Raw genomic sequence first — 21,700 nt, forward strand, 5'->3', positions numbered from 1 at the left:
CAGCCCCCGGCCGCCCCGTTCCCCTCGGGCGTGCGCAGTGCCGGCCCGCGCCCGGCCCGCCTCGCCTGCGGGTGAGGGCCAGGCCCCGCCCAGCCGCCCTCATGTAATGAGGTGCTGTATATAGGCACCAGGAGCGGGGCTGTGGGTGTTCTCCGGGATGCTCTCGGATCCCCGGTGCTGACTTTGTGCTTGCAGCGTCTCTCTCCCTCTCTCAATGACAACCGGGTTTTCCACTTGTGTGCTGGCTTTACTACTCTTTTGTTATTCCTCTGATTCCTATGAACCATCGACATTGCCTGATCCTCGGGATCCAAAGTTTATTGAGGAATGTGTGCAAACCCATAACAGATTCCGGTCCGGAGTGGATCCACCAGCCAGAAACATGCTCTACATGGTAAGGGAGTCTTCATGACTTATATACAAATGTGTAGCATTGCGATGGTGTTTATGATTCTTAAAGACTGTTTTTGTGATCAAATGCAAAAAAAACCAGGAAAAAAAACCCACAAAAACCTGGGATCATAAGACCAACCGCTTTTTAAAGCAGAGAAGAAGGCTCTAATTATCAGGTGGCTTTATGCCATTGGATATGTGTACAGTTTTTCCCTGACTGAAATTCCTCAGTGGAAGCCCAAGACTTCAGCCCTCAGCCGAGCACTGTCGTTGTGCTGTGTGCGAAGCCGCCTCGTTGCGAGGCACCACACGCAGCTCGGCAGCCGGAGGTGTGCTTTTATGTGCGCATCTGAGCACAACTTTCATGCTCGAGTCAGGGCAGAGCCTGTTCCCAAACAGCGCTGGAGAGCTTTCTCTGAGCATTCTCTGCAAGGCTCTCATCGACTGAGCCAGCAGAGCAGCAGTTCCGAGGGGCTGGGCCTGCAGGGGAAGCCAAAAAGCACCCAGTGCAGCAGGATCGAGTGCTGCGGACATGTGTGCCCCACTGCTCTGCCCCTCACCTGCTCCCCGGGCACCTCAGGAGCAGTATCTGCAGCTACCACGCAAAACACAGTTTGTCTTTCGAGTGGACCACAACCATTTTCCTGAGCTCCTTTTGCCCTGCTTTCTTGGTATCTCACATGGTCACCACCAGAACATGACAGAGCCACAGCTGTAATTAGCAACACCCCAACTGAAGTTCGGGGGAAAAAAAAAAAAAAGTTAATTTTCCATTTCTGGTTGTCAAACACTAAAAGATAAGTGCCCCATTCTGAGTAACTGAGCAGTAATCAAACTTGAATTGCAAACATGACAGGAAACTATTTAGTTTCTCTTCCAGATGAATCTTCTACTTCAGCTGTTCTCAGCTGTACATCCTGACCTTCAGTACATGGACTCTTCATTTTCTATGTTGCTTTACAGGCCCTAAACAAATGAAATATTGTTAGGATGTGTCAAAAGTGCAATATTCATATTTTTAAATTGTGCCTAATTTCTCCTTTTGAAAAAGAACTGAAATCTGAAAAAAAAAAAAAAAAAGCAGCATAAGAAAGAGACAAATAGATTGCATCTAAAACAGAAACTAAATCATGCTAAGTCTCTTTCAAAACACTGCAAAACCCCTAGTCTTAAATATGACCTCTCCCAGAAACTATTTAATGTGGATAAAGCAGTACAATACATCATAAAATCTATTACAAAAGTAAAAGCACTGGATTTGAAAACAGTATTTTGAGTGGCCTTTGGCACTTAAAAAAGGCAGAAAAGAAGATGGTGCATTTATTTAACAGGGAACTTCTTTTTTGCTGGAGGTAACTGTCCACCTAGGTATGTAAAGATTGAATTCAGGGCATGCCTATCTTTCAGAAAAGTAGTTTTTAAAAGGAAATGCAAAATGGAAACGCCTTTAATTGCAATTAACAAAGTTCAACCATAGATATTTGTAAGACATGTATTATAAAATGAGAATGTTGATCTAAAATTTTTTTACCTCACAAATGTGAGCCTTTTCTCATCCACCCAAAGCACTGCTTAGTTCTGTTCTAAGGCTCCTCAAAAACAGCAGTCTCACCAGTTTCATCAGGGCTTCACAACAGTCTCTTTTGAATTAGTGCTGCTTTCCATGGCTTTTCACATATTATACATTCAATTTTTCCTTCTCTAATCAGCAAGCAACTTGATATAAAATGAAAACTGAGAAGTAGTTCCTGAGGGGGAAAAAACCGTAAGTATTGTTTCCTTAAACAGCAGTGATATCTATATGCAAATCTCCCAGTCCTGTGCATTTTCTTCCCATGCCATTTAGTCCAATCTTTCTGTTTAAGTGCAGTATTGTAAGCAAATAAGGAGTGTAACTGCAGTTAAAACTGAAGATCACTGTGAACATTTCTGTACACTGCTTTTCCTCTGTCAGCCAGTTTAAGCGTTCACACAAAATGGAAAGTATATTTAAACTTACTAATGCAACTTTAAACTTAGTATTATGCATACCTTTATCGAACTTTAAACTTACTGCTACTGTAGGATGAAGGAGAAGAGATGCATGGACTCGTAAAAAGCAGAATGTGGAAAAAAAGAGACCATGAAGCACTAAGGTGCATCCCCCACTGTCATACATCTTTCATCATGGTCATCTCAGAGCACTGCCGAGATGCAAAATGAAGCATCTGTCTTAACTGGCAGAGTTATCTTCCAGGACTGGAAGATAAGTTCTGTACAATGCCAGATTTTATCCATTGTCCTTAAAAGTATCTAAGGAAATACCAACTGGTCATTTGAAATAAAGACTCCCTGCCCCAAATTTAATACTTGATATGTTGAGTTCCTATCAAAATTATTTATGTCCTAGTTTTGTGGGTGTATTTGGTTTGCATGGACAGACTTTGGAAGCGGAGGGGGGATACAGGAGTGGCTTCTGTGAGAAGCTGCCAGAAGCTTCCTGCATGTCCCACAGAGCCATTACCCTGCTGCTGGCAAACGCCAAGTGCCTCAGCCACAGTGGTGGTGCCCCTGGGATATCACATTCAAGAAGCAGAAAGGTTGTGCACAAACAATTGCAGCCAGAGGAGAGTGAGAACATGTGAAAGGAACAACTCTGCAGACACCAAGGGCAGGGCAGAAAGGGCAGGAGGAAACACTCCAGGCGCCAGAGCAGAGATTCCCCTGCAGCCCGTGGTGCAGCCCGTGGTGAGGCAGGATGTGACCCTCCAGTCCGTGGAGGTCCATGGGGGAACAGAGATCCTTCTGCAGCCTGTGGAGGACCCCACACTGGAGCAGGTGGAGGCCTGAAAGGGGCTGTGATCCTGTGGAAAGCCCAGGCTGGAGCAGGGTCCTGGCAGGACCTGTGGCCCCATGCAGAGAGGAGCTCCCACTGAGCTGGTTTGCTGGCAGGACCTGGGACCTCATGGAGGACCCACTCTGGAGCAGTGTGTTCCTGAAGGACTGCATCCTGTGGAAGGGACCATGCTGGGGCAGTTCATGGAGAACTATACCCCATGAGAAGGACTCAAATTAGAGAAGGTTATGAAGGACTGTCTCTTGTGGGAAGGATCCCACACTGAAGGCAGAGAAAGGGTGTGAGGAGTCCTCCCTCTGAGGGAGAGGGAGCAAGAGGGACAGTGTTTGATGAACAGAGAGTAATCCCCAATTCGTGTGCCCGTGTGCTGCTGGGGCAGAGGAGGGAGTGGAAAATCAGGACTGAAGTTAAGTCCTGGAAGAAGGGAGAGGTGGGAGGAAAGCATTTCAAATTGTAATAAATATAATTAATTTCCCCAACCTGAATCTCTTCTGCCCATGACAGTAACTGGTGGATGACCTCTCCCTGTCCTTATCTCAATCCAGGAGCCTTTGGTTGCATTTTCTCTCCCCTGCCCAGCTGAGGAGGGCAGTGATAGAGTGGCTTTGGTGGGCACCTGGCCAGCATCCACCCCTCCACAGTAGGAAAATACACTCTCTGCAAACGTTAGGCAAAGGAAGAAATGGAAGACATAGGTTACAAAATATTTTCTTAGATGCATTTTGGTGTGATCTTGTGACTTTTAATTACTAATTGGTAGCATAAATGATACACATTGTTTCAGACTTAGCTATGCTACAAAAAAAGGTTACTTAGGTAAAATATAGACATAATATCTAACAAGTTAGCTTTGTTAGATTCTATCAAAAAATCTACAAAAAGGTAGATTGTAAAATACACCTTTTCCTTCATCATTTCTGTTCCATTCAAAACAATTTCCCTAGTGTTACCATCATTTGCACAAGCAAGTGAGCTATTTCAGTTAATTCAGAAGAGGACAAATAAACAGTTTATTTAAAAAAAAAAAACTTCAAAACAAAATAGTTCAGTGCTGGACAACTTCATTTACATAACACAAAGTATAACTAGGACTACAAGTGTACACTTGTGGTACTGTATCTACCAGGAGCTACAGTGCTGTAATCACTCAGTCAAGGTGTGTGCACAAGAAAACCCAGCAAGAGCAGACACCACCTCCAGTGCAAACAAACGACATTTACATAACTCAATTGCTTAAATAACCACTTTCTGTAAAATTGAATGGCAAGTGAATGAGTCATTCCACAAATATGAATTCAGCACTAATGTTTCAAGCTACCAAGCACAATGATGGTCACCAAAGGGTTGGGTTTAAACTGTCCCCAAAATCCCAGTGTGCTTGTGAACTGACCTGCAAGCCATGGCCTGAAGCAAACATGAGGCTACACAAGACTTGCATTATTGGTATGGTAAGCATAACCCTCATTTTCCAGATTTCATGTAAATTCATTTTAATTTACATTAATGTTCTGTCATGGCCAGCACAACCTTGAAATGCTCATTGTGCCACAAACACTGTATTTGACTGATGTACAGCACTTGGTGTCCAACAAACCAGTCAGCCAAGATCATACACCACCCCAAAAATTTCTTCAAGCTTAATCAGCAATTTAAGTTCAAATCAGAAACGAACCTACAAGCCAATCTGCCATGCAGCTCTGTAAGTCTCAACAGAAGTAAAAAATGAATGATCCAAAAGCATCTACACTATTGAGACTCAGATTTTCCTGAAAGCTGCTCTGAATATATAAGCATATATATTAGCACTGCTAATATATCAAAGTGATTTTTAATTGTCTTTATTTTACAGAGTTGGGATCCAGATTTGGCAAAGACTGCAAAAGGCTGGGTAAAGAAATGCGTATTTAAACATAATATATACCTCAAAGAGCGAGGGAAAGTTCACCCCAGATTTCATACTGCTGGAGAAAACCTCTGGACGGGCTCAATTTCTGCCTTTACCGTGAAAGGAGCCATCACGTCTTGGTACAATGAGGTCAAATACTACACTTACAGCACCACTAAGTGCAGTAAAGTATGTGGCCACTATACACAGGTAGGCATTGCATTTCTCCATCTAAACCATGAGCCAGCTTTGCCATTTTGAATCAAAAACTCTACATTTCTGTTGAAAATTCAATGAACTTTTCCAAGTTGTGTAGTCTTACTATATGTCTATGTGCACCAGATGTTCTTATTTTTCCATTTATGGGAGGAAAAGAGTCACTGTGTTATTACTTCAAATGTGGCAGTTTGGGTTGTTTTTTTTTTTTTTGGAAGAAAATAGTTCAGCCATCAAACAGTCAGGTTAGCCAAGCAGTGCCCAAAAAACAGGCAATGGCAATGGCTGTGGGCTGCAGTGCATGAGTGGAGCAGACTTCAAATGCTAAGGGCTGGAGAAGTACCATCATGAAAAGAGATGTCTGCAGTTCTGCAAACACCATGTGCACACTTTGTCCAACTGCTATTCCCAAAGGAAGTGGGCAAAGTGAGGAAAAGGAGTGCTGCTGCCATGCAAGCCTGCAATCACTACCCACAGCTACAGGAAAGCAGGACAGCTTGCAATAGCAGCTCTAGGGTTAAATTTTGACCTGAAGCTATTTAATTTTTTTTGCAGAGATACACATGTGCATCCAGGACTTGAGTAGATGAGGTGAAGCTGGTGGGCTTTCTGAACTTGTGTGCAGGGAAGATACTTGGATGCAGGAGCTGTGAGGGGTGACTGTTGCTCTTTGAGCTTGCTCTCAAGGACATTGCAAGAGTCAGCACCTGGAAGCTGCACAGAAGCACACCTTACCTGGCACTATGGCACAGTGCTGTTGACCATGGTGTTTGTAGAGGAGCAGCCCATGCAGTTTCATGGGGGCAGAATGAAAAAATAAGATAATTCTCACTTGGAGTTAGCAGTTATAGTGACTGTAGCTAGAAGATGTATATCTGCCAGCTTCAGGAGGTATCCTTGGGTCTTTATTGTCGAGGAACTCTTCATTCCTCTTCTTCTTCCCAACTGTGGAGAAGAGAACTTTCCCTGGGCACAATTACTGCAGTTACTACAAATCACTGCTCAGTCAGTGGCCCCCTGGGATGAGGAAGGTCCTTTTATTCAGTCCTTTACAGTCCACACGAATGAAGTTGTCTATGGCTGGTGCCAGGAGCAACCTCTGCTCTGCCACTGCACTGAGAAGATCCTCAGGAGCCTGAGGATTGTCCCTTCTTCCCATAGCTGGCACCAAACAAGCATAAACAGAAAGAGCCAGACCTCCCCCTTTAAGTCAATGGAGGCACAAATGTATTTATGTGCTAGGTTGCCAGGATCCTTCCATATTGCTCATATAGTCAGTCATTGCTGCTGTTTTATCACCCTCAAGTACTGCTGTGCCCTTGTCTCCCCTCTGCTGCTGTTGTGGGACTTACTTTTCCAGGACTGCAGCATTTGGCTGCACTCTGATAGGATGCTAGGTCTCACAGAAAAGCTTCTGGTAGAGAGAGGATCAGTAAGTGAAGTAATGGCCTTGCCTCTAGATTACCTTAGTCATGGCCATGATGTTAAAAGGCAGGACTGCAGCCCAGACACAATCCTCCTCCCTGCTCCTTCCATAATACCAGTGCCTTCTGGCAATTTGCTTTATGTCCCCACAGGATTTAGTAAAGGGGCAGCCAGCCCTCATAGGAGCTGTAGCAGATCATGCAGCCTTTTCAGGTTTGAACTTCGCTCCCACAGCAGGAACAACAGAAAGCTAATTGATGAGCTGGAAAGAAAGAGATGAACTTCACCTTTCTCCTTTGCAAGAAAGGAAAACAACCTGTTACAGCCAGTTATTTCTTATTTCAGTGTAGTTTTAACAAATACGTGGTGAATTGGTGAATTGGGTAAAATTGTTCTTTTTTCAGAACAAACTACGATTTTAAGATCCATCACTGCTGCTTTTTCCTGTGAAGCCTGCCCAAGGAGTCCTCCTCATCCCATTTGTATGTCATAAAGCAGAGGAGGGCAGGTCTTCTCCTAACTCTTCAGGTGCTGCATCAAAGCCTTTGTCACCAGTGTATCCATCTGTCTGTCTTTGCAGGTAGTTTGGGCTACAAGCTACAAGGTTGGCTGTGCTGTCCACTTCTGTCCCAAGGTGGCATACACCACCATACGCAACGCAGCACACTTCGTCTGCAACTACGGGCCGCCGTAAGGTTTTTTGTTACAAATATTTCACAGGGTTGGGGTCCCACCCCTTCCCTTCCACAACATGCAAATTCATTAGATCAGTCCATTTAGTCATGTTTTTTGTGGGAGGAAATGGTCTCCAAAATAGAGAAAGAGGTACACCTTTGTCCAACTAGCATTTTTTTATTTGCTAGATAGGGCTGTGTATTGGAGCCAAAAAGCAGTGAGACTGGAAGAAAGGATTAAATATAAGATGTTGACATGAAAATACTGAAGTGATCATCTAAAAATTAATCCCTTGCTCCTGAGTGCCAAGATGGCCCCAGACAGTTGCCAAGATGCAAGCCCAAAGTCTGAAGATACTCCCACATGTGCCAGCAGAATTAAGGCCCTAAGTCAATGGCTTGGATAAACACTGAAGTGTGCAACGCTGTCAACCTGCAGTCTTAGCAGCTGAGGGCTGCTTATGAGGATAGGGCTGCTCAAGGCAAAATTTGATCCAGAGGTCTTTCATATGCATAGTATATCCAGCTAGGATGGATGTATTTTTCTCTTCTCTTGCTAATTAATGCCACCACAGTATAAATGCAGCTTTAAAAGCTTTACATGCATACCATGTTGGGCCAAGGCCAGGCCAGCCCTTGAACTCAAGCAAGTTTGGCATTCCTTTTGCCCTTGCCTCATCCTTGGAAGAATATGTACCCCTGACTAGATACCTTGAAATGACACAGCTGCTGCTGCCCCCAGAAGCCCCACACCCAAATGTGTTGTGCAGAGAAATCCCACTGGATTTCTTGCCCTGTGTTGGCCTGGGGAAGAGAAGTGCTGCCCTGACCAGCACCCAGCAAAGCAGGCAGGGTGCTCTCAGGAGAGGCAAGGGGCTCTAGAGGGGGCTTTAAAGCCCCCCACCTGCTGGGTGAGGACACTGCAAATGGGCAGTTGCATGCTAACAAAGTGCAGTTATGTCATATCCAGCTGCTGATTTTGAGAAGCAGCAGCTTCATTGCTTTATTTCAGCTCTGCCAAGGGCCCAGGCAAGATGCATACACAATTTCCTCAAGCAAACATACTCTTCAGCTTAGACCAAGCAATGAAAGCCTCACCTTGATGAAAGTAATGTGGTTTTATCATGAAGTTTCATCTCACTACTGAGATTTCATGCTTACAAAATCCTTCTCTGTGTTCATGGGCAGTTTGAGGCATGCTGTAAGTCTTGCTTTGGCCATGCTTTGAGCAATGTGAAGCACTGTGCTGTGTTTGGTGCAGTATCAGCCTCGGCAGAGGTAGTTGGTCCCACTCACACCACTGGCAGAGGGAGGGAGCAGGAGAGAGACCCACATCACTCCTAAAATACTAACCAACATATGGATGAAACCACCACCTATGAGAGATTCTCCAACACCAGAGCATCCCTCTTCAAGGCTGAATACACATGTACATATACAGTAAAAGAACCTGCTCGTTTCCATAGCTAGACCCAGCTATGAAAGTCTAGAGTCTCCATGCACACAAATTACTCAACTTTGAGACTGCTTTAATTTCCAGGTTTGCAATACTGCTGTCTCCAGTTTCCTAAACAGCAAGGTGTCCCATCACACTTAACCTGTTCTTCTTCACTGCATGGCTTGGGCACAGGGCACTCAGACAGGACTCTTGAAAAAAACATCACTCTATCAACACAAGTGAAGCAAAACTCCTGTTAAAACCTAATTAGCAGTAGGTATTAATGTTCTGCCAAGGGCTGTTTGAGAGCAGTGTGATTTTCCTTCACAGTGGGAATTACCCAATGCAGCCGTACAAGATGGGAGATGCGTGCAGAGACTGCGGTGGCGAGCAGTGTGATAGCAAGCTGTGTCGTAAGTAGAAGACAACCAGACATCCTCCACAAGCACATGTAGAAAGGGAAAGAGCACACAAAAGATACTGGCGGGAGGCAGGCATAGCACTATCCTGTTCCTAAATATAGGCTGAAAATCTGTAGTCAGAAGCCAAGTGGGTAGTGATGCACAGAGAGAGGCAAGGAGGGTGGAAAGGGCCTGTTTTCTACCCTGGGGAGTGATGGGACGGGGTCTGCTCTTCAGGTGCTGGAGGGTGTGATACAGCAGATATGGTGGCTGCAGTTTAAGGTGTTATTACCCCTGCCAGAAGTTACTACTCGCAGAAATGGAAAGCAGAGAATGGGATACCTGTCCCATCCTGGGGGCTCCAGGTTATTATATGATGTGTGAGCTGTGGCTTGAGCTGGTGCAGGTCCAAGAAAGCTTTGGCCTGCCATGCCTCTGTGGGTGGGGAGAGCAGCCATGGCACTGCCAAAGCTGCTCACTCCAGTGAACATCAGCCAGGCCATCTGCTATCTGACATGCAAGAGCCTTCATGGAGATGCAATGCTCAACCCAACCTTACTGATATGCCTACACTTGGCGTTTGCCTGAATGGAGTCAGGAGGGAAGGAGACCTGAAATTTCCATAAAGATAAGGCACTGTGCTGTGGACATTGGCCTGTGGGGAGCTGAGGGTGTGGTCAAATGTTTTCCCAGCACTCAACCATTGATGAACTAAAGGAGGGGGAAGATGGCATTTAAACACCAGTACTGCAGGAATGTGAGGGAGTCCTGGATTCACAGTGCTGTTTAATGTTGCAGGCTAAGGATCTCAAAACACAAGGCACAGGGCAAAAGCCAAAGTGATCTTGGGAAGCACACCTTGGGGGATGAATCCTCTCTACACCAGCCACTGGTGGGAGGAGAAGTCAAAAAATTGTGATCAACCACTCCTCAGCATAGTCCTGAAAGTCACTGCAGCGGTCTGCCAAAGTCAGTGGATCTTTGCTTCTTCCTGAGAAAAAAAACATCAGCTGTATCTATAAGCCCATTGTGATGGGCATTTCATTCCCTTTTGGCTAGAGTCAAATTGTTTCTAAATTATAAGTGTGCTTATGTTTATCTCTTTTATCTCTCCAGGAAATCCAGAGCGTGACAAAGTCATTGGTAAGTACCACTGGAATTACTGCTTCCTTTTGTTGCCCTTGCTGCAGTTATACTTGAAAACAAGTAAATTGTTTTATTTACAGAGGATTCCAACTGGCATCCAGAGTGGGACAGACCTGCATGTGATGAGTTCTGCATCTCTGTTACTGCTTTAAGATCATTACTCCTAATACTGACATTTCTGGCCACCTGGCTGATACCCAAATACTGGTCTCTAGTACCTGCCAGTGGGTGACACACATGTAGAAGACCACAAGAGCACTTGGCTCTTCCATTTGCATAAGTTACTGGCAGCAAAAACATTGGTAGAGACATTGTTTGCATCCACAGGTGATTTAGAAATACTGAAATAACATCTGCATTGCAGGTCATAGTTAAAAGCACTGATAAGCAGCTTCCTTATTGCTCAGAGCCAGTTAAAAGTTAAAATGGCTTTAGATACTAAAATTGCTTTAAAAGTTAAAAAGTTAAAATATTTTTAAAGTGGAGCAGTGTGCTGGTGTTCTGGTAGGTACGAGAGCACATTGTCCAGGCAGCACACTGAGGTGCAGGCAGCTGCCCAACACACTTCAGGAAGGGCTGGAGAATGTCCAGCCCAGGAGCCAGGCCCCAGCCCACAGCCAAGTCACAGGCAGGGGATGCACCTGTCTCATTCCTATTGCACTCTTACCTTGGGTGCTCCTGCAGCAAGATGCAGAGTGTCCTGTATCATTTAAACTTTATTTTAAGGAATTTTTCGATCCCTGTGAGCTCTGGCATTTGCATCCTGTGGCAGGCAGCACATTTCCCAGTTTCACAGAGCACTTGTGTCAGTGCCACTTCTCTTTGCTTAGAATTTGTTTTTAAACTCATGGTACCTGTGCCTAAACAGTTTTATCTGTGTTTACACGGTTATGTATCACTGCAATCTTTCCTGTCGTGGTTTTTTTCTGAGCGTTGGGATTTTACTGCTGTTCCAAACAATAAATTGTTATTTCCTGCTTCCTGTGTGGCAATCATGAATTTGCAACATGAACTACAGCTTAACTGCTGGTGCACAAAGTAACCCCACATTCAGCTCCAACTTGCACAACACTAGAAACAATGCTGGGAAAGATAAAACTCCAAATAAAATCATACTGTGCCCAGAGTTATGACTTTGGTTCAACAGCTGCCAAAGAACGAGTCTCTTGGAAGCTGCACATCTGGAGCAGGCAGAAAACTGTGGGGGCAGCTGCTCTGTTCAGCTGGGTATGTCCTCTACCAACTACAGTCACTCAGCTCAAGCAGAGTCTGGAAGCAGCAGAGCTGCACAAACTCAAGCTGGACCACAGCAATCCCTGTCTATTCCTTTAGAAGCTTCTGCACCTGTCCCTCTGGTGCAAAAGAAGCCGGGGAGTTCCCCTCACTGCTTCATTTCTGTGGTACTGTCACCACAGTACTTGTCAGTGTTTCTGTCTACCCACTCCTGACCCTGACTCCTGATCTTACTATTGCCATGGATTTCAACTGAAAACAGTGGAACTGGGACCCAGCATTTCTCACATTACACCTCCACATAGTTATCTGCTAGTTCTGCTTGTACTAGAATAATTTCATTATCACAGCATTCCTGGAATAAATCATTTTTCAAGATGCAGATATGGCTGGGGACAAAACTACAAATTTAATGCTTGATTTATCTTAATATATATACATCTTATTTTGTTGACTGCTAGAGCCTCCATAGCCAAGACAGCACAGTCACAGGCACTCTTGTGTGAAACCCAAGCCTCAAGCTCCAGGGACTGCAAAGTCCCATCTTAATATTGGCTGGCAAGTGGCACATGGGTAGCAGGACCTAATGTGTGTGCACCCTCCTGCACAGGGCTCCACAGCAGACAGCCCAGCACAGTGTCTGCCCCACAGAAGCCATGTAGGGTAAGATCTTTCTGCTGGAAAGAGAAGTGCAGGGAAGGGAACCAGATACACTGTTGTGTCTGAGGAGCTTAAAATGAGCTCAGCTGGAGTTCTCCCCTGCTTAGTTTAATGGATGCTTGATCTCCACCAGAAGAAACAGAAGGAGCACAGAGACCTTAAAGTTCAAAATGTTAACTATGTACTTAAGCAGCTCTTAGGAAATCCTAAGAAAGACTTACCTTAAAAAAACTGATTAAACCCCCAACCTTTACAATGTGGCATCTTTCAAACAACAAAAAAAAAAGCTTGAAAATCAAGAAGTCAAGAGGAAGAAAGTAGCTTTGTCATTTTCAGGATATCCAGAAATCCAGGTATTTAGCTCTGGATGATCAAACCACTTTGAATTGTCCCCACAGCATATATCCATGAATTCCATACAATAAATGCAAAACACTGGCACGGAAATACAGACTTCACATACATTTCTGCAAGTCTGTAAACTCTAAAATCAGTTTAAGAACATAATTTGAAATAGTTAAGCAATTCTGAAACTACAAAAAAATCTTCCACTCTTCCAAGCCCACTTTGTTTTCTATTACTTACATTTTACACAAGTGTTATAACTGTACTGCCATACTCTCAGAAAACAGATGCATAAAGCACCAGCAAGTGAGATCATGCAGTCCCTTTCCATTCAGATGTGGACTCTTGGGCAGACAAATCCTTTGGCTTAACTTGCCTACAGGAATATGAGTAAGCTTTCTTGATTTTCCAGTTTAAGTAAATGATGTCCTACCAAGAATCCTTGAAACTTGTCAACAGTAACAACCAAGAAATACTAAACACCATGTGATGCCTGTCCACCCCATAAGAATAGAACAAGACTTCCTGAAGTGTACTTAGAATTTTATTACAGAGAAAGATGCCATCTAAAAGCTACATAAATGACTCAGCTGTGGGTCCTAATTAAAAAAACTTCCGTGGAAATAAACATAATTTAAAGCCAGGCTGCCAAAAGTTGCACTGCAACTCAGGCACCCAAGAAGTTAGCTGATGCAGCTGGAAACTTTTTTTTAGGATACTTTCACAGCCAGATTCCTGAAATTATATGCCAGTCTGCAAGACCAGCGTGGGACAAACAGCCTTACACTGGTTTTTAACTTTTTAAATAACAGGCAGGGGAATGTAGGTCACTCCTCTGTCATGAAAGGGGCCTGCTGCAGTTCAGATCAGAACCGAGGACTCTCCCTCCCCTAATACACTCATGCTCCTCCCCTGGCTTGTCAGACTCCTCCTTAATGGGTCCTCACTCTGCGGACTCTTCTGCTGAAGCATATTTTTGAGAACAGGAATTTAAATTCAAGTATTGCAGTGTCTCCTGTTGAAATTAGTCCTTTCACTATGTGAGAGGTCTGAACTACCCAACAAGCCCTAACCTTGGTCTCACCTTTACTCTGTCAGCTGCAAAACACCAGTTGGTGTTTCTAAAAAGCTTTTCGTAGTGCTGGGTATCACTGAACCCATCAGATCACTAGTTTCTGAGATGGGTGGCTTGTTATTTATGCATCAAGTTCTCAGTGAAAGACATGTAAATAGTATTTCCCTGATTGATTCCAAAAGAAACTGCCACTTATGAACAATGCAGTCCCTAAGAAGATTTGGAGTATTTTTTCCTTAACAATTAAGTGCCAAGAACTGCTTACATAATTGAAAGGCCTAATAACTTAGGCTGATGTTGTGCCCTAGCCTAGAGGACAAGCACCATAGCTATGTCCCAATGCTCATGCACTGACTATCTAACCAAATATATTCTCAATTCTTACTTGTATGTGCGGGGAGCCAAAAAAAAAAGGCTGTGTTTTCACCCCCTGGTTTCAAATAAAAGGTCACTAACCTAAAAGCATTGAGCTGCACCATTCTAAGAGAAACATCTCCACTGCATGTGCAGTGATCAAAATTCAAAAACCCAGCAAAAGCACTCTAACAGAGTCAGAAGAAATTAATTCAACAGAAATTAGTGTGGCTCTATCTCCTCCTCATTACATTTGTTTCTTTAATCTCCAATGCATGAAATAAGCAATAGTTGCTCTCCTGGTGCACTTTATTACTTTATTTCATCACATTTTACAGTTTCAGGAAGCTGAAAAACCTCTAAACAGAGTCAGAAGAAATTAATTCAACAGAAATTAGTGTGGCTCTATCTCCTCCTCATTACATTTGTTTCTTTAATCTCCAATGCATGAAATAAGCAATAGTTGCTCTCCTGGTGCACTTTATTACTTTATTTCATCACATTTTACAGTTTCAGGAAGCTGAAAAACCTCTAAACTTCCTTTAAAATAGAGGAAGTGTCTCAAAAAAAAAAAAAAGGAACACAATTTTTAAGACCTTCTTGCAAGAAGGAACTAAATAAAGATATATTTAAAGGTAAATAACACAAATTTATGCTTTCCCTGCAGCACAATCTGTATGTAAAGACACTTACTTTGTACCATATTCTGTCTAAAAACCCATCAGTATAATGTTAATAAATGACAGTTTATTAATGGTATGCAATGAAGATTATGGTTTGTCTGATTTTCAGATGAAGCTGTGAGTTTGTTTCCTGGACAAGAAAATGGAGGTTGTGCAGTAGATTAACTAAGGATTTAAGAACATTGAATTAAAAATATTTATTAACATCAAGACAAGACATACAAAATAATCAGCTTTTACAAAAATAAAAGCATAATATAGTAATAAATCTTGCCCATTTAGCAAAAGTTATCACCACAACTACGGCTGCATATTGTCTGGTACTCTTTCACAGAATTACCTTGAACTTTCACCTTCCCAGAGTTCTCTGACCCAAATGTTTAACACTCCACGTCAAACTCCTAAATGTTTCTATTGTGAAACCTTCTCTTTAGGTAGATGGATATTATCCACATACATTCTCTTACCTTCTCAAACAACAGTGCAGCAGAGATTTTCTTCACCAACCTTGCCAAGTCTGTAAAGCTATTGTAGGTCCACTAATTAAACTGTACTTAGGAAAAAAGAACGATCCTTCTACTTAGTCTTGTCTTTTCCACATTGTACCGACAGAAAAAAATCTCCCATCTTCCGAGTATAAAAATGGTCATTATTGGAGGAGACAAGTGAACCTCTTGGGTAGTGAACTACTTCTTTTTCTTTTTTTTCTTTTCATCTGCTGCCATTTTTAACTTTACTTCTTCCTCAGGAAGTGCTCCTAATTTCTTCTTCTTCGCATTCTTTACCTTTTGTTTGATGGCTTCAATATCAATCTTTTTCTCAGTGGAGGCTAAATAGTAAGAAGTACAAAGGTAACAGACATTAATTTAACTTCTGAAAAATGTTAACAATCTACAAGAAGACTTTATATATAAACACAGTAAACTGCATCCTGTGGCATTGGTTAGGACTTGTTTTATGTTCACTAATCATTTTCTAAATTATTCTAATAATCATTTTTGTTGAAATTAGTATTATCTACAAATCTTATTCAGCAGAATTTGAAGAACAGTTATATAAAAAAATCCCATACAACAACATCTGAACACAGATGCCACACCCTACAGACATACAAACTATTATCACCCACTCCTCAGAACACAGATGTACTCCTCTGAAATTAATACATATACACTCTTAGACATAGGCTTGATAGATCTTGCATAAGAAAATAAATTAACTGCTGAGTGCTTATATCCAGAGAAGCTTTTATGGCATTTTGTCTTTCTGCAAGTAACTAAAGTAGTAAGATCCCAAACATTCCTGTCCCATCCTTATACTCTCTCCATGGCCATCCATTAATGGCCACTGTCAGACAAAGGATGAGGAAGGGTGGGTTGGGGGAATATGATGCAGATCTTTGACCCCTGCATAAAAACCTTTATTAAAAACTTCTATAGGGAGTGCCAGAATACTGAAGTTACATACTTAGTGCTGAGCAACATGAATAACCTACTCTTATGTTCACACACATGATGGTATTTTCTCTTTTGAGCACAAGTCATGCGTTTGGATCTAACTTTCCTATCTCACACAGTTAATTCCTATATCTAATGGTGGGTACCAGCTGTCTTCTTTGGATTTCAGTTCTTCTCTACATACAAACTACTCCTGTCATCTATTCTTGGAAGACTGAAGGATTTCAGCTCAAAACACACAGCAGCTAGAAAAGCACCATATTTGAGACACAGTGCAGACAACAACAGGATCATTGGAAATGTACTGCCATCACAACAAAAAAAAGTACTGCATCAAATGCTGCAAAACAGATGCTTTTCAAGAAGCACAAACTTTAAAATTCTTAACAAACTGTGTAATATGTAGTGTAATAATATGTAGGTACTAGCTAACAGTATATCTAATACTATGAATATGAAGCATAATCAGTGAGAATTGAAGATTTGTTTCTCCAGTGTATTAAAAAAATAAGTAATCTGAGAACATAAGCTCTTACTCTGCACATAGTGTGGTTTTACTTTAACTTTTAGAAAAGCTATTTACCCTATCTTGTACCAAAGTTGTGATGTAAGTTTTTCAAGTAAGTATTACTTTCTGTTAACTTGAATGTAAAAGTCATGGCAGCTTTACTGTACAACTGAAAGGCAAAAATTGATGAAGCTAGAACAACCAATTGAGATTGACTCTTCAACAGAGAATTGTTTCAAAGGTATAGAATTATTGGCTAGATGATCTTTTTACTGTCCCTGGCAACACTAGGCACGTATCTAACCGCCAGGATTTTTTTGCGTGACCTTTCTTTTTCCTAAGCTGCATTTGCAAAATCACTCAGCCAAGAAAACTGACAACAGAAGGTTTTAAAACAGGAAAAAAAAGGTTACCTTTCTTTGTTTTCACAACTGGCTTTTCCTTTGGTGGGATAAAAGCTTTATTTCTTTCTTCTTGTCTTCTCTTGATTGCATCTGCTTGCTTTGCCTAAAGTTACCAATAAAAAGGTCAAGTAGCAATAGAGAGGGGCAAAAAGGACAAAAAAAACCCAAAAAAACAGATTCCAAGTCAGCAATCAAATGCTTTTTAACTGGACCCTGGATTAGTACAACTTTACCTTTATCTCTTCCATTTGTTTGCGTTTCTTCTGTCTTTCTTTCAAGAAGTATTCTCCACTTGCCAATTCTTTATCAATCTGTGTAAGGCAAGTAGCAAGAAGGTTTACCTAATTATGCATTATAAACCAGATATATAATATCAGGAAATCAGAACATGACAGAAAAAGCCTCCCCATCTCTTCTTACAAAGAACACAATTTCAGGTGTGCTCTATTCCTGCATAACCAAATAAAGTTTCAGCTGACCTGGCTTTCTGGCTGCGGAGGTGGGAACGGTGTATACTCCTTCTTAGTATTTTTCTTCTTGGGCTCCTTGCGTTTTTTCAAGTTCTTCCGCTTGAATTTAGGCAAAAATCTTTCCCAACTTTGTGTCCTCAGTTCAGGATCTTTTGCTAATTCCCTTTTGATCATCAAAGTCTTCAGTAGTTTCAGAATGTCACAAAGAAGTTATTAAAAAAAGAGTATTACAGTAGAAGCCAAGAGACTGAAAACAGAAGTTTCACTAGACTTTCTTACAGTGAATATGCTACATCCAAACCTTCCACATCTCACTTCAGTAAGAGCAGAGGGGCTTAATTATGAACAGCAGAACCAGACAGAGGTCTCAAAGCAGGGACAGAATGCACTGGAGAAGGTGCCTCAGTTTAAATGTGCAAGTATCAAGCCAACAATCAAAGGGAGAAAGTTTATACACACTTTTCCTTTGATGTTTTCTCAGATACTGCCATAATCGTGTTATGCCAATGTATCCTAGTAAAATGGAGGATATCAAAGTCAGTGGTTTTTATAAAGCAGCACCCTACAGAAATTCTGAAAAATAGATTACCACACAGAAATATGTAAGTTATTAACATACAACTCTCTGGGAAGAAATAGTATTTTCTTGTAAACAAAAATGCAGTGGACCACGCTAACCTTGATGTTATATATGGGATGTATATTCTTCATTGTGTCCAGAACAACTTTTCTAACCTGTATTAAATACAAAACAAAAAGAACAGGAAACTCAGCAAATATTTCATATGCTAATCAATTAAAATATCAGCTGTACTATCTTGCTTCCTCTCCCCACCTCTGCCTCCCCAAAGTAGTAAGATTTAAAATCATAGGAACATTAAGGTTGGAGAAGACCTCCAAGATCATTGATTCCAGCCTTAAAAAAAGCCAAAGCACAGGGTTAACAGGAAGGCACAGCAGTTCAAAAATGCCAATAATATTGTCATGCTTCTAATAGACTCCAGCAGGCCCCACAAACATTTTCACGTTATCATGGATCTTATGGTGTCATGAGGAACTTGCTTTTGACAAGTGTTCTTCTCCCACATAGTTATTAAAACATATACAGATACTTTTTCTTCCAACACAGAAAGATCTTAGAGTCTAAACAAAATTCAGCAGCTAAGATGATAATACTACAGACATTCATGTAAGTGTAGCTTACTAACACATAATTGAAAGTAAGTGAAATACTGCAGTTTGCCAGATTTTGTGCGTCGCCCACCCTTGAGCTGGGCACAGAAGTTTATGTTTGCAACACAAACAGCTCATCTACCTCCTCTTACCTCTTTTAGCCCACTAAAGGGTCCAAGAGCTGAAACAGTGTTGCCTTGCACCATAATATAACAGTTTGTTAACAGTTCCAGGGCCTACACCAAAAAAAAGAAATTAAATTAGTATAATATGAAGACCTGACACAAATTTGGGTGTCAGTATTGTCTAGTTACTACATCTACAGGAAGTACCTTAAGAGTAGATCCTTTTGGCCCAAGAAGCCGTGCTCTTCTTTTTATAAAAGTCTCTCTCTTCCTCACCAGAGAGCCTATCTTAATGATGTCACATGCCACATCATCCTGAAGGATACGAACTGCCTAAAAAGACAAGATGCAGGCAATGTCATCTGAATTCAAATCTATTACTCATAAGAGTCAAGAGAATACTTTAGTTTATTCTTCTCCCTTTGCTTCCAGAGATATTTACTTTAAATATATATTTTCTCTTACTTGACTCACTTGAAATTCCCTCATTTTTAAAATGTAGTATTTTGTAAGTATTATGATAGAATTTAAGGCAAAATATAAGCATTATGATGGATAAAAACTTTCAGGATTTAATACAGACCTGCTCAAATGGAACGCTTCTTGCCAGAAGTTTTATTAAGTCTCTAGCCCTAATGATTGCATACGGATCAAAAGTCTTCTTAGTGGTAGTTACAGTCATGCTTCCTTCAATTAGGTCCAGCACTGCATTAACATACTGCAGTATTTGAAAAGAAACACCAAATCAATCTCATAATTCAGCTTTGGCAGTAAGCAGTTAACAAACAGAATGACACATACAGAATGTAGATCTGTTTTCCAAAATTTCTTAAGTGACTTTTAGCTTAAGAAACTTCACACACACAAAGACAAACCAGACTCAATATGTGTCACAAGGCCCAAAACACCACCTCTATCATCTCCCTGAACTCAAGCACAACAAAGCTGTCAGTGTCTGGGTGACAAGATACTTGCTGCTGCAAATACTTTGCTGACAGCATTTGTAAAGAACTGCAAATCTGGCTAGACAGTTCTTCACCCAATTCTGGATGACAAAAATGACACTACTAATTCAAAATGCAAGCACAGTAGAAATTTACAAATACAGTATGAGTAAAGCAACTTGCACTATTTTTATTAGCTTAAGTAAGACCTGTATGTCCCAAAAGGTAAGGTGCAGTATCACAATTATTAAGAGTTCATACATGTTCACCCAAGGCTTTCTGGACAAGTGGCCAGCACTCTTTCAAGTACGCTTCTCTATACTTCGGGAACAATGTTGCAAAACTGCTTTCTTCCAGCAGCCCTTTGGGATTATCCTCTCTTGTAAAGGCTGGCTCTTTCCATCCATCTGGCACAGTGAGAAGTTCAGATTCATCAACTGTTATTAAAAAAAAAAAAAAGCTATTGTTATACGAAAATTGGTTTAATACACTGTTGAATGCGGTTTGCATTTCTTCTGACCTTAGAAAAATTACTGCTTTAAACTATTTATATTTTTTAAAAAGTTAAAAAAAAATAAAAAATCCGCAGCTGAGATATGCGCTGTTGATCTGGTATGTACAAGATGATTATGCAAGTATATTATACAAGAATAAGGCACAGACTGAGGCGAGGAAGCCGAGTACCTCGAGGGCGGGCGCACCACAACACGGCACCGCCGCTGCCGGCCCCAAGCACCCACCAGCCGCCTCTACCCTCCGCAGCGCCCCACGGAGGGGACATTCAGCCCGCGGCCCTCCCGACGAGCGGTCAGCCCCGCACGGTCCCGCGTCCCACCCCCACCTGGCTCCGCTTTCTTCTTGTTCTTGTTCTTGTGCTTTTCTTTCTGCTTCGGCCCCGGCCCGGGCCCGGCCTCCTCTTCGGGCACAGCCGCCATGTCCGCGCGCGCGCCGGAAGGGGCGGGGCCGCGCTCTGCTGCCGGGCCGCGGGGAGCTTCCCCCGGCCGCCGTGTGGGACCGCCCGCCCGGACACCTTCCTCTAGTGCGGAACGCGGTGCGGAGAAGGGCAGCCTCGTCAAAATCTGCACCCTGGCACACGTACAGAAATACATGAAGTACTTCGGTGCTCGTAGCAAACGAAAAGGGATTCCTGATGAGACCTAATTTTTTATCTGAATAACGTGATTTAAGGTTTTCTGGGGGATGCTCTGCATCCTCCTCCCTGCCCCATCCTCTGCCTGTAGCTGAGCATTTCCTTAAATTAAAGAGCAAGAATGTGCCTCCTCCGCTCTCTTTTACGGGTATCATGAAAAGCCAATGGAGTGAAAAAGTGGAGGAGACCTTTAAGAGCAAGAACACTCTGAGGCAATGTTGTCTTTCGCAGATGTTCACTGCATCTACTCATAAAAACCTGCACTCTACGGTGTTTAATTGCTTAATTGATGAGAAAGAGATTTCTATCATCTGATCTATACCTAAGTAAATTATTGATTTAAAAATCAGTTTTGACCCCCCCGAAACCTTTCCTTCGGACCTGGCTGATGTTTTTCCTACCTGCTCCATTTGCCAGCCCTTTGCCCACCCCATCTCCCACAACGAACAGGGCTCCCAAGATCCTTTCTGTCTGCCAGCTTGGCATCGAGTTGATGCAAGCTTTTAGCCATTTGTTTTAATTTCTGCCCGTCAACATCCTTCAAACAGGGATGGGGAGCGCTTCCCACAGACGGGAAAGCAGCTGGAGGGGGAACCCGCGAGGCCCTCGGCAGAGGGGTGCCGGCGGCCGCTGCGGCCCTCTGGGGAGAGTGGTCATCCATTCCCGGTGCCGCTAGATGGCACTGGCCGCCGCGCTAAGCGGAGC

The 21,700-nt window shown here is 42.5% G+C and overlaps 2 protein-coding genes across 2 annotated transcripts; one reads left to right on the forward strand and one right to left on the reverse strand.

Moving 5' to 3' along the window:
* Positions 1 to 121: 121 nt before the first annotated feature.
* LOC138101491 (glioma pathogenesis-related protein 1-like) lies at positions 122 to 11,395 on the forward strand. Its single transcript, XM_068999269.1, has 6 exons — positions 122 to 394; positions 5,079 to 5,324; positions 7,336 to 7,445; positions 9,198 to 9,280; positions 10,385 to 10,411; positions 10,495 to 11,395. The coding sequence occupies exons 1-6, from the start codon at positions 215 to 217 to the stop codon at positions 10,644 to 10,646; spliced, it is 798 nt and encodes a 265-aa protein (XP_068855370.1). The 5' UTR covers positions 122 to 214; the 3' UTR covers positions 10,647 to 11,395.
* Positions 11,396 to 14,936: 3,541 nt separating this feature from the next.
* Positions 14,937 to 20,805, reverse strand: KRR1 (KRR1 small subunit processome component homolog). The gene is made up of 10 exons (XM_068999279.1): positions 20,687 to 20,805; positions 20,107 to 20,282; positions 19,485 to 19,619; positions 19,109 to 19,234; positions 18,929 to 19,012; positions 18,282 to 18,338; positions 17,613 to 17,783; positions 17,367 to 17,444; positions 17,143 to 17,236; positions 14,937 to 15,593 (listed from the first exon to the last, which is right to left on the reverse strand). The coding sequence occupies exons 1-10, from the start codon at positions 20,778 to 20,780 to the stop codon at positions 15,451 to 15,453; spliced, it is 1,158 nt and encodes a 385-aa protein (XP_068855380.1). The 5' UTR covers positions 20,781 to 20,805; the 3' UTR covers positions 14,937 to 15,450.
* Positions 20,806 to 21,700: the final 895 nt, after the last annotated feature.

This window comes from Aphelocoma coerulescens, chromosome 1A, assembly GCF_041296385.1.
Source record: "Aphelocoma coerulescens isolate FSJ_1873_10779 chromosome 1A, UR_Acoe_1.0, whole genome shotgun sequence".
NCBI classification, from domain to species: domain Eukaryota; kingdom Metazoa; phylum Chordata; class Aves; order Passeriformes; family Corvidae; genus Aphelocoma; species Aphelocoma coerulescens.

What these genes read in the sequence shown, in the direction of transcription:
- LOC138101491 (XM_068999269.1), top strand. Translation starts at nt 215, where the DNA reads ATGACAACCGGGTTTTCCACTTGTGTGCTGGCTTTACTACTCTTTTGT. An exon ending in GTCTGCAACTACGGGCCGCC is followed by an intron (nt 7,446 to 9,197) that starts GTAAGGTTTTTT and finishes TTTCCTTCACAG; the next exon opens with TGGGAATTACCCAATGCAGC. An exon ending in GTGTGATAGCAAGCTGTGTC is followed by an intron (nt 9,281 to 10,384) that starts GTAAGTAGAAGA and finishes TTATCTCTCCAG; the next exon opens with GAAATCCAGAGCGTGACAAA.
- KRR1 (XM_068999279.1), bottom strand. Translation starts at nt 20,780, where the DNA reads ATGGCGGCTGTGCCCGAAGAGGAGGCCGGGCCCGGGCCGGGGCCGAAG. An exon ending in CAAGAAGAAAGCGGAGCCAG is followed by an intron (nt 20,283 to 20,686) that starts GTGGGGGTGGGA and finishes TTTTAATAACAG; the next exon opens with TTGATGAATCTGAACTTCTC. An exon ending in CAAAAGGATCTACTCTTAAG is followed by an intron (nt 19,013 to 19,108) that starts GTACTTCCTGTA and finishes TTTTTGGTGTAG; the next exon opens with GCCCTGGAACTGTTAACAAA.